Source organism: Sinohyriopsis cumingii, chromosome 7 (genome assembly GCF_028554795.1).
Source record: "Sinohyriopsis cumingii isolate HCF-2022 chromosome 7, ASM2855479v2, whole genome shotgun sequence".
In the NCBI taxonomy this organism is placed as follows: Eukaryota; Metazoa; Mollusca; class Bivalvia; order Unionida; family Unionidae; genus Sinohyriopsis; species Sinohyriopsis cumingii.
Genome location: NC_142967.1, coordinates 15868643 through 15880928, shown reverse-complemented (window position 1 = coordinate 15880928; position 12286 = coordinate 15868643). Strand labels below are relative to the sequence as shown.

Genomic DNA, 12286 nt, shown 5'->3' with positions numbered 1-12286 from the left:
ATGAGAGACAATCGAGTAATAATTTGAATTAGACAGTAAATCATCGTATTTTATTTTTTGTCAATGGGCGACAATCCAAAATATCAACCTATTTAAAATGAATATAGTGGCCCAGCCGTCTAATATATTACCTACTACTTTAATTATGCACTCATTATATTGAACCCTATTCCGCCCGTGTTTATAATAACTGTTAGTGAATTCATCTCAAATGAGTAATAAAGCATACGAAACTTTGTCGCCTTTACCTCGATTTCATGATTGAATGACATTTGCATTTTCAGTTATTTGCTCTTTAAAGAAGAAAACAAATTGGAGAGTTTCGCCAAATTTTAAAACGATAAACTTTTGTTAGCGATTATAAAGTCTTTATTGAATGATATATATGTGTCTCAGGAAATACGATCTAATATTTCTTCAGTGAAATATTATGCCTCTTTGCATTCCGAAATGTAATTTTATATCACAATGGCGAGTCTCTGAATTACAAACTTCTTGATATGTATAATCAACATATTCTTTGAGCAAATGATGAAAGAAGCATGGCATACTATGCACAGATCTAGCAAACGAGAAACAGGCATGGCATATTTTGCAAATATCTAGCAAAAGAATAAACATGCATGACAAAACTTCGCAAAGATCAAGTATCGGTGACAGACAATAGGTATTGAACTATTCTTGTGATTTGTTCTGATAAAATATATAATCAGTTTATTTAAGCTAACAGCTTTTCTATTTGACGAAATCTATGGTCAGTTTATTTTAGCTCATGACCATTCTTTTTCATCATTGAGCGAAGGCTTGGGTAGAAAAGGAATGTACTTCAGAATCTTCAGTTTAAGTATTCTTTTAGGCAAGAGAGGCAAGTAGACTTCGAGTCCCTCGAGATAGTCATTCTTTGTCGGCTCCATATCATCTGGCCCCGAGTTGTCCTCTTGTATTTTCAATGAGGAAACACCACGCTCAAGTTTTGTACCTAGAATGGAGAAATATATATTCCGTTGTCAGTTTTGTACATAGAATGGAAAAAGAGGTTCAATTTTCATTATTACTTGTTGTGAATTGGCTACAAACTACGATGCCTTGCGGAACAAAATCATTCATTTTTATTAAGGCATCAATCCAAGGTATTATGTTTGTAATCGATAGATTACGTGTCTTACTTGATCAAAACATTTAACCTATTCAATACTAAATTTAAAGAAAGCTATTTTTTTTGTCTTTAGTTGGTGGCACTAGATATAAGATGAAAATAAGTAGACAAGTGAACTATATAGACTTAAAGATGAATAAGTACCAGAACGAATCAGGGCGTGTTTTGAATACACATCTGCTTGCAGCGATGGCATCTTGGTTTGATCCCATTCCTAAATTTGTAAGTATACGTCAGTACCGGGAGGATCGTTTTCATAATTACTAGAAAATACTCGTTGTAGACGAATGAAAATTGGGAGGTATATTTTAATTGCATTTGTAAATTATCTGACTATATTTTTTCTCATTAAAGCAATATTTCCAGTTTGTATAGTTTTTAATGTTTTGGAAGTGCGCTTTCTTTGATAAAACCAACGCTATCAAAATAATACGTAAAATACTTGACCTACGCGTATGTCTGTGACATGCATGTTCGTGACTTATATATGCGACCCGATTAGATCAATGTCTGTGGCATGCGTGTTCGTGCCCCATGTTGACGACCCGATTAGATCTATATCTGCTGCACGCGTGTTCGTGTTGCTATGTAGACGACCCGATTAGATCAATGTCTGTGACGTGCATGTTTGTGCCCTATGTAGACGACCTGATTAGATCAAAGTCTGTGACATGCTATTTCGTGCCTATGTAGATGACCCAATTAGATCTATGTATGTGATACGCATGTTTGTGCCCTATGTAGACGACATGATTAGATCAATGACTGTGACATGCAAGTTCGTGCCCTATGTAGATGACCCGATTATATATATGTATGTGGCATGCATGTTTGTGCCCGAGGTAGGCGACCCGATTATATGAATGCCTGTAATACGCGTGTTCGTGCCCTATGTAGACGACCCGATTAGATCAATGTGTGTGGCATTCGTGATCGTGCCCTATGTAGACGACCCGATTTGATCTATGCATGAGGCATGAATATTCGTACCCTGTGTTGACGTCTCAACGAGATGTATGTATATGGTATGTATGTTCGTTGACTATGTACACAACCCGCTTAAATTTATGAGCCATTTAAATGCTTTTCGCAAGCATTATAAACTTTCCAAGCCTTTTTGTCTTCATCCGGGGCACAGGCGCTCGTTACAAATAAAATTAGTAGTATCCGTCAATGAATAGAGGGCTGGTGGTCTAACCTGTACAATATAACACGTTACAAATAAAATTATGAGTATCCGTGAATGAATAGGGGGCTGGTGGTCTAAACCTGTAACAATATAACACAAGGGAAGACACGAGCCCGCGCCCCTCGGTAGTTCCAACCCTGCTAGTTTATCCCAACTTCATCATCTAATTTCCAACTCAAGCCAGTCTTAATCAAGAATAGTTCAATTTTCAAAACAGCTCGATCCACTTCGTTCAGTTTGTAACATACTGGAGAAAATGCGAGAATTGTTCGCCGATTTTGACACCTGGACAAATACAGGCAAGGAAGTGCCGTTTGCATTCGGATAATCTTGGATGTCACCACTAAGCGAAAGGTAAGAGCTAATTCGGATACACCTAATTTTATTTGTAACGAGGCCCTGTGATCCAGAGCGCACATGTTTTCGTAAACAATTTTTAGATTAGCTTGCTACGGGTTGAGCATTCAGGAACCTTAACTTTGAATTATGTGTGATGTGATTTGGACTTTTAACGTAGCTTTAACAATATTTCAGTCATATCACTAAGATGTCTGAAGTGTGGCAGTTTATAGTGATGTCTAGCACTGGGTCATCATGCCGCAGACAAGTAGCATGATGTCCCACCCAGTCACATTATCCTGACACCAGGCCGACCAGTCCTAACACTAACTTCTTAATGCTGAGCGCCAGGCGAGGCAGCTGTTAGTACCATTTTTGTAAGTCTTTGGTATGACTCGGCCGGGAATCGAACCCACAACCTCCCGCATCTGAGGCGGATGCCTCTAACCGGTAGGCCACAGGAGCGGTCAACTCTGAAGCATGCATGCCAAATAGAATACCGAAATTGTGTATTTTCATGAGAACTTTAACAAACAATAAAAGTCACCCAGACAAAACTTTTAATTAACAGGCTGATTTCGAAGGATCTGGCTTCAAAACCTTTGACAACAACACAAATTAACTGAAATAAATTCACAGTCAGAAACCTTTATTAAAAACGTTACAAGTGACAAACTGTGATTATAAATACCGTGTGAAGACTGCTAAACATTAAACTGTAATAAATAAGGACAATAATTTTACATAGACCCAACGGAAACACATCTCAAGCAGTATTCGTTGGTCAGTAAGTGATTTACGATACACATGAAAACGATATCGCTCCGAAACACTTGGAATAAAGTGCCTTGCACATGGACGCACCACGGCACCCGACTCTGACTAATCCGGTGTTAGAATTCGAACTCATTCTCTTCAGGTCTCGTGTCTGACGCTCAAACATCAGCCACTGCGTCTTCATTAAATAACAGGAAAAATAAATTGGAAACCAATCGTAGGCCACTCAAATAGATTCACACAATTATTTTATGTTAGAAACGACTCCCGAAATGAGAAAATATTAGATCATGTATACCAGAACACGATCAATAATTGACTGGTCCGTTAGTTTCCATTTATCACAGAACATATGGGACGTAATTTGTGTTGTGCCAAACCCTTTACAAGATGGATAATTATGGAACATACGAGATAATCAGATGAATGTAAAATACCCGTATCATCATAATGTGAATTTCTAATTCGCTTAAATATTGTAATTTAAGCTCCGACAAGTATTATTTCCTATATCATGCAAATTAAATATTTCATTTTGTAAAGTGTGTTGTATTGTAATAAAACTTGTGTGTCCTTACCATGTACCGTATTGTCCAGGATAAAAGCCAAAGCCATACCACCGAGTGCAGGAGTAGCTACGATCATGGTCAATATGCCATCAACTTGTTTAGCACCTGGAATGTATGCATACAGTTTACTCTTGCAAATATGTTCGATTACACGCTAAAGACTAAAGACACTATGTAATACCATAGCATAAAATGAATCAATCAATTAGTCATTAAAACCCTTAAATTGTAATGAACCCCACCAAATCATGCCGGATTGCGAGTATTTATAACTCGGGTTTTCAAAGAGTAGTATTGGAGACTAGACTGCCGTGAAGTGCTTGACGATAATGATCAAACTATGCCACATGGTCCATGACAGCCGTTTTGACATCTATGGCCTTTTTGTTAACCTGCATGTCCTCGAGGGTGAAGCTGTACATTTTAACTCAAAGTCCGATGCACTCTGTGATGGGTTTTTCGTTAGTTTTATCTTTGAAATATTCCAATGACTTTTTTGTTGTTGTCATAGTGGAACTGACTCAGAGTGGGATAATCGCTGAGATCAATGAGGTGTTTGAAAAAGTTCAACCCACTTTGATATATCAACCAAATATGAGCCAGAATCCCCTTTGATAACACTGATCCAGAACCCCTTTTGATATATCAACCAAACCTGAGGCAGAACCCTCTTTGATACCTAGAACAACTGAGCCAGAACCCGCTTTGATCTGCTTGACAACACACACACATACATACATACATACATAAATACATACATACATACATACATGCATACATAAATACATACATACATACGTATATACATACATACATACCTACCTACCTACCTACCCACCTACCTACCTACCTACCTACATACATACATGCATACATACATACATACATACATACATACATACATACATACATACCTAACCTACCCACCTACCTACCCACCTACATACATACATACATACATACATGGATACATAAATACATACATGCATACATAAATACATACATACATACATGCATACATAATACATACATAATACATACATACATACATACATACATACATTTTGGCAGACAAATGTGGTCGGTGTCTGACTTATTATTATTTACCATTTATTTCACAAGCCAGTCATATGCCACGTTTACTCTAAACTTACAAGAATATATAGATATATTTTACAGTACTAATACCTGTATCGATCCAATTAGGATTTGTCTCTACATAAAGTGGAACAGCCAGTCCCATAAAAAGTGAAATACCAAGGATCGCGAGATTTCTGTTGGACTTTAAAGAAAGTGTCTGTAGATTGGACAACACAACACCATTGTACATTCCAAACATTGTTATCAGAGCACCTCCCAGAACAGGGTATGGTATTGTAATGAATACAGCAGAGAACTTCCCAATAATGCCAAAAAGGATGTAGATCAATCCGACGAAAACAAACACATATCGGCTGGCAACCTGAAAAAAAATACCCATGGATTTGTTGTTGTTATTTTAACTCAATAATTTATCAATCCTGACATTGTTTTTACTTTTAATTATAATTGCATCTAAATAGGAAGATAAAAAAGAAATTAAAGAAAGAAGGATACAGACATAGACACATACAAATATACAAGGAAGACAATGATACATTCATGCTGTTATTTCTGTTTTGTAATTAAAAAGGTACACAGATATATAAGGAAAGAAGTGCACAAATATTAAAGAAATAAGTACGTACATATATAAAAATAAGTATACAAATAAATGAAGAAATTAGTACACAGTGATACAAAGAATGGAAACGAAACTGCATTTTGCTATAGGCGCGTCCTTTTGAACAGAAAAATTACCAGATACGAATTGTTGCATGAAATTTATAAATAAATATTTCTTTAAGTAATGACAATGTGATGACGATGATTTAAATAATAACAATGTGATGACAATGATTTAAGTAATGACAATGTGACTGATTCGATGGTTTAAGTAATGAAAATGTTACTGATTTGATGATTTAGATAATGACAATGTAACTGATTCGATGATAAAAATTATTTTGAGGACACTCTGTTACCCTCTAAATGCTTGTTTCAGACATTTCTAGCGTTCATCAACCTATAACTATGATATTTGTCATCCTTTAAGATTAGATGTATGTTCATCCTTCCCTCCATGTATCTACAACCTATGTTGCAGCAGTTGCAGCACAGAGACTTAAAACCAATGTGTATCGGACGATGGGTTGAATCAGAGGAAAAGGTAGTAGTAATAGGGGGCTGTTTACGGACAATGGAAAACCCAGTCAAAAAGGTCGTGGCTACAAATACGGACAAGGTTTTTCAGAACCCCCTGGGCACGTTTACGGACAATGGGAATTGAACATGGGGAATATTTGGGCTGTTTACGGACAAGAGAAGTTGAAGTTGTTGTATAGGGACAATATGAATGGAACAGGTAGGGTGACGTCACGGTACTGAAGATTGGTAACAATGTGTCAAGGGGCTTACCTCAATCAGACGAAAGTGCAGGAAAACATAAATCGGGTCTGGCGGGACACACACACACACACACACACACACACACACACACACACATATATATATATATATATATATATATATATATATATATATATATATATATATATATATATATATATATATATATATATATATATATATATATATATATATATATATAACACATACAACATACCAACAATGATCGATGAACATCATTCTATCACACACAAACAACTATACAACCGACTAAAACAATTTTAAACCAAGAAAGCAAATCTTTTTGAGGCATATGAGTGGTTCTTAAAAGGGCCTTTGTTTTTTGTTTACATCATTCCGTTAATATAGAAAGCAGCGCATAGGTCTTTTATTCTTCCTGCTGGAAGGACTCATGCGAGGAAGATAAAAAGGACCATAAAGATAAAATTGACCTCTGGAGTTAAAAGATATCAGTGCCTTACAGACGATGGGTGGAATACCATCGTTGGCAAGAACAATAAATCCAGCAATTGCCTCCCAAATCTCTTTTGACTGAGATGTCCCAGTTACAACACGAATTCATTCAAACACCGTCAGCAGCTCCCATTCCTAGCTAGATTTCAGCGTCCATATTGACCCTTTCCCCACTTCCCAATGAGAAGAACTGAAGGCTTGGGTTAAAAGATGATGTCTTCTCCTCCTTCGACAGCAGTGAACAAGAAAGAAAAGAAACCAAAAGTGAAAAAAAGAAAAGAAGACCAAAGACATCCTATTACCACCTCAACAACCGCCACTAACCTCGACTTCTGCTTGCGAGGCACGTCGGACACGTAAAGACGTTTCCAAACCACCATCTCGCCCCATCCAAAGTAGCATCAGCGAAGAGTGGGTGACTTATAAAAAGTGGAGAAGGTGTTACCCAGTTTCAAATACAATTCATCCCATCATGAAGGTTACGGATGAGTTAAACAAATTGTATAGTGCTCCCAAAACTCGACTGAAAAGTCTCCGTTTACCTCAAATGCAACGATGGTTACAAGAAAAAACAACGTAAGATTTACACAAACCCATTCTACGAAATTTTCAAAACGTCTCACCAGAGTGGAGGGCATTGATCAACAATGGCAATCTGATTTACCGATGTCTCTCATTTGACCACCTACAATCGTGGCTACAAATATTTGTTTTGTATCATGGACGTCCTTTCCAACTTTAAATGGGTCGTGCCATTGATTTCGAGCAATAAATTAGTGCGACCCTTAAAATTGGTGCCCATCTGGACCGCCGAATTGTTTCGTTCACTGAACGAGTGCGTGACCGTCATTCTTCCGTCAATAAATTGGAAGACATGAACGGGGAAGGTTTAAAAGGAACGTTATACTTTCCCGAGTTACAACTAGTGACCATAAAAGATGATCAAGTGTACGACATCGAATTCATTCTCGAACGAAGAACCCATAAAGTGGGAAAACAAGTGTCAAAGAAGTCAAAAAGCGTTGGAAAGGATATCCTCCCAGTCTTGATCATTGGATCGACGCTTCGCAAGCCATCGACTATAAAAAGAAATGGCTATCAACCATAATGACCACTCCTTCACCTAGTTCTTCTCAAGAGATATACAAAAGCAACCATTGTGGATGTGGTATGGTGAACGAGTACCTAAAATACATATCGTTTCTTTTCTGCCACATCATAAACCCTACAAAAATCAAAAACATCACTGAAAATCAAAACAGTTTTGCGGTCGAAGTTTTATGATGAAAAAGTGCAAGAATAATTGGGCACTCACAAACCTGTTGTAACTACAGCTGACGCTAATCCAATACCACCGCTTGGTAATTTTTGTTTGGACAAATAACATAAAAGCTTCAACACTGAGTAACATAAAGAGTCTCGTCGACTACGGATGAAATTTCCGGATGACAGTGATAGGTATCATATTTTGTCGTGAATTGAATGACATTTTGGTGGAGACATGAACATAATGATCAGTAAACCCATACAAACCATTACCAGCAACCTAGATTTTGCAAATTATTTTCGTTCCTTGGTAGAACTGAACCAAGAACTCAATTTGATTTTTGTGTACTCAGATGTGTGGAGTACAACGTGGTGGACACACCTCCACGCCGTTACTGCATGTCATTCCTTTCAAAGTAGGTTCTCTCACGAACGATGACGAGGAAGATGGAAACACCTATCACGTTCACCATAAATTTGTACATCCGCATTATTTGCCTGTCAGTAAGTCGTATTTTGACACCAAAGGGAAGTTCACGATGAAACTCCATTTTCAAAAACGATTCTCTAACGACTAGTAAGTCACATAGCCAGTGGGCGTCGCTTGAAAGCGAGGACGTGGTTTAGGAGATATGTTGAAATCTGCCTTTCGTTCGGTGGCTCCTGCTTTGAAACCGATGCAGACACTAGGATTGCATGCTTTAAAAGATTCTGCATTGACGCAAATTAAAGAATTTCTCCAAAATGCTATCATCGATAAACAAAACCCGAAACTGTTTTCTTGATTTAAATGGGCAACAACATTTTTGGCCGACGAGAAACCCATGTAAATGCTATAGACACTGCATAATCAGGTATTCCCGCTTACATTACACCACAGCATGGACAAGGCGGAAAGAGACGACGAACAAAACGCCCCTTCAGAAGGCTTCATACTTATAAAGCTAGAAAAACAGAGAAAACAAGAATCGTCCGAGACTTATAGGTTTTTGATTATTAAATCATAGAGACAAAAATGATGCACCGAGAGTATTGCACCTGTTCCAAGTCGGAACTGGGTTTGTTTGCCATGCCACCCACTATGATGACGATACAATAATGCCAATGGGTAGAATTTCATCCCGTCTCTTCTTTGACGAATTTTGCACCATCGGGTTTGATATTAAAGGACAGTTCGAAGATTACATCGATCTGAATAACAGTTACTTGTACTTGAAAGTCAAAGTAATCGAAGCGGACAGTAACAATCTAGTTGACGCGTCCAGGCTATCTCCCGTCAACAATTATATGAATTCCTTGTTCAGTGGAGTAGAGTTTTACTTGAATAACAATATGGTCAGCAGCAGCATGGATACTTACCCTTACCAAGCCAACCTAAAAAATGTCTTGACGTACAAAAAAGATGCCAATAATACTTATCCGGCTGCTTGTGTAGTATGGAAACCTGCCGCGATAGGCCCCACGTTCGACAGCACTGCGATTGCTGGGGACGATCAAAATGTATCGGGATTTATGCAACAACGAAAGGAAATTGCTCGAAGCCGTATTTTAGAACTGATGGATCGCTTGTTGTACATGTTGTTACAAGAGAAGTATTTATTGAACGGGGTAGATGTCCGCCTGAGACTGAATCGATGCAGTACCGCTTTCCATTTGATGGCTAATGCTGCCGAATGCAAAACTTTCATCCAAGAAGCCAGACCTTGCGTGCGACCTGTAGAAGCGTTACCTAATATGGGAAACAACATCAGTCACACATTGAGTAAAACGACCGACAAGTATCTGATACCACGCGTGGAGGTGAAAACTTTCACCATTCCCAGAAGTCGGCGATCGATGACCGAGGAGCTACTGTTCCAAGGAAAGTTTCCCCAAGTGTTTTATCATTAGTATGGTCAAATCTACAGCCTTCAATGGAAACATCGAGGAAAATCCTTTCAACTTTCAACAGTTCAACTTGTCCAAGATAGAAGTCAGTCGCGATGGCAAAACCGTGTGTACCAGACCTTTCGAACTTACGTTTGGTGATAAGAATTACTTGAGATCGTACTTGTCGCTGTACGAGGCTACCGGAGAATTAGGGACCAAAACCAGTCACGGCATTACGTACACTTTGTCGGCTTTTTATTTCTCTCCAGACCAAGGCAGCTACGAGGGACATTTCCATCCTATAAAATCTGGTCAGATTCATATGGAACTTCAGTTTGCACACCCACCTCCAGACCACACGGTGAACGTCATCTTGTATGCCGAATTCGACAATACCATATAAATCAACAGTTTGAGATAGTCTCTATTAGAAACTGTTATCCCTAATTAAATAGTGGAGAAGCCATAGAATTGGAATGGGAGGATCCCACGGAAACATAACTCCAAGACAAAAACGAAAATGAGATAGTGATGAAGTCCAGATGGCCAGAACAAAAACAATAGTATACTGTTTTGCCAAACACCTGACAGAAAAATTTACGGAATTGATCAAGAAAGATTGCTATGGCTGTCAAAACGATCATCCCTGTCAAATTCAACACGAAAAATGTCTGATGCTGAGACAAGAAGAAAAATTGGACAAGTATCTGGACGAATCTTGGAATCGCATCTCGGAAGAAGCCGTGTTGCACCAGCGGTATAAAGACTTGTGTGATCATTTCTCTCCTCCACTAATTGTTCTAGAGATCCATCACATCGAAGCTCTCTTGGATCACAGTGCGAAGACGAAGAAAATAATCGGTAGTTTGTCAGAGATTTTAAAGCAAAAATTTCGGACTGAGTTGGTAACTTATCATTAACTTTGAAGAAAAACCAACAAGAAATACAAATCAACACAAAAATGTATACATGGGAAATGTATTGCCTTTTGAACCACAGTTCGTACACTGCTTTGGAATGCTGTCGTGTGTGGTAAAGATGAACTGCATAACCACAAACCTCAAGACCATCACGCTTGTGTAATCAACAATGACGACAGTCATCTACCAGGAACCCACTGGGTAGCCGTATTCTTTCCCAAATAAGGCTGTGTGGACTATTTTGATTCGTATGGATCGCCACCTTTAGAAGACGACACCATCGACCTTATGAGAAAAAATGCCCAGACAACACAATTCAAAAATGTGAAGTTACAAGGCGCACATTCCATCGTGTGTGGACAATATTGTGTGTATTTTCTTGATCTTGGATATTCTTTAGAACATTTAGTGACTTATTTTGATCGTCATTCTTCTAGAAACGATGAGAAAGTAGATCGATGGTTTTGTGCCCATTAAGATTATCTTTTGTATTTAGCTAGGAAACGTAGTGTACATCACTGGCCCAATGACTTCCATCAGTGGAAGTCTAGCTTCACTTCACAACGTTGTCAACCTTATCAACAGTTGGTTATTAGAAAAATGTTTGTTTGTTTGTTTAATTGATTGAAAAATTGGTAATTGTTGGTTGTTAGTTATTTGAATAAAATGTTGACTTTTGATAAAATGTGTCTTTTGTTTTTTTTTTCTCAATTTTTATCATGATACATGGCCTTTGACTTTTCTCTAACCCTCACCCTCAAATCAAATTCTCTAAACATTGTAGGGATGTTTTCTATCGCGTCCGCGCTTGAACTATATAAATCAAGTAAGTCTCCAGTCTGACCATCGATTATGGACTCATGCTCCTATGATGTTATGTTCAAGACTAGCCAAACTGAACGAAGCCTACGTGAATTTACATCGTATCAGGCCAAGCCTGATACCGAAGCCTGAAGATATAGAGAATCTCAGGACGTTGAAAATGACCGAATGCCAGATAGAAGAGGTCTTCAAAGAAGAAATCAAGAAAGAGAAAGAAAAATCAACGGAGAAGTACAAGCTTCATAAGAATGGAGAGAAGAGAGAGCAACAGCAACATCAGCAGCAGAAACCATATAGAGACTTTTGTTGACTGCCGTGTAGACACGAAATAGTTCTCCTTTTCTTTACGAAGAAGCAGACCCGATGTAGTGGGAAAGCCTGTCGCCAGACGAGTTCGCAATCTTAGACGATGAAAGAT

At 38.2% G+C, this 12286-nt stretch overlaps 1 protein-coding gene across 1 annotated transcript in view; it reads right to left on the bottom strand.

The window, feature by feature from the left end:
* Positions 1 to 346: 346 nt before the first annotated feature.
* Positions 347 to 12286, bottom strand: part of LOC149794771 (solute carrier family 23 member 2-like) — a 110838-nt gene continuing 98898 nt past the window's right edge. Inside the window, exons 9-11 of the mRNA XM_089964407.1 lie at positions 5219 to 5492; positions 4040 to 4135; positions 347 to 979 (exon numbers count right to left, since the gene is read on the bottom strand). Of these exons, the coding sequence (XP_089820533.1) occupies positions 771 to 979; positions 4040 to 4135; positions 5219 to 5492 (579 nt within the window). The 3' untranslated portion in view covers positions 347 to 770. The remainder of the gene's footprint in view (positions 980 to 4039; positions 4136 to 5218; positions 5493 to 12286) is intronic.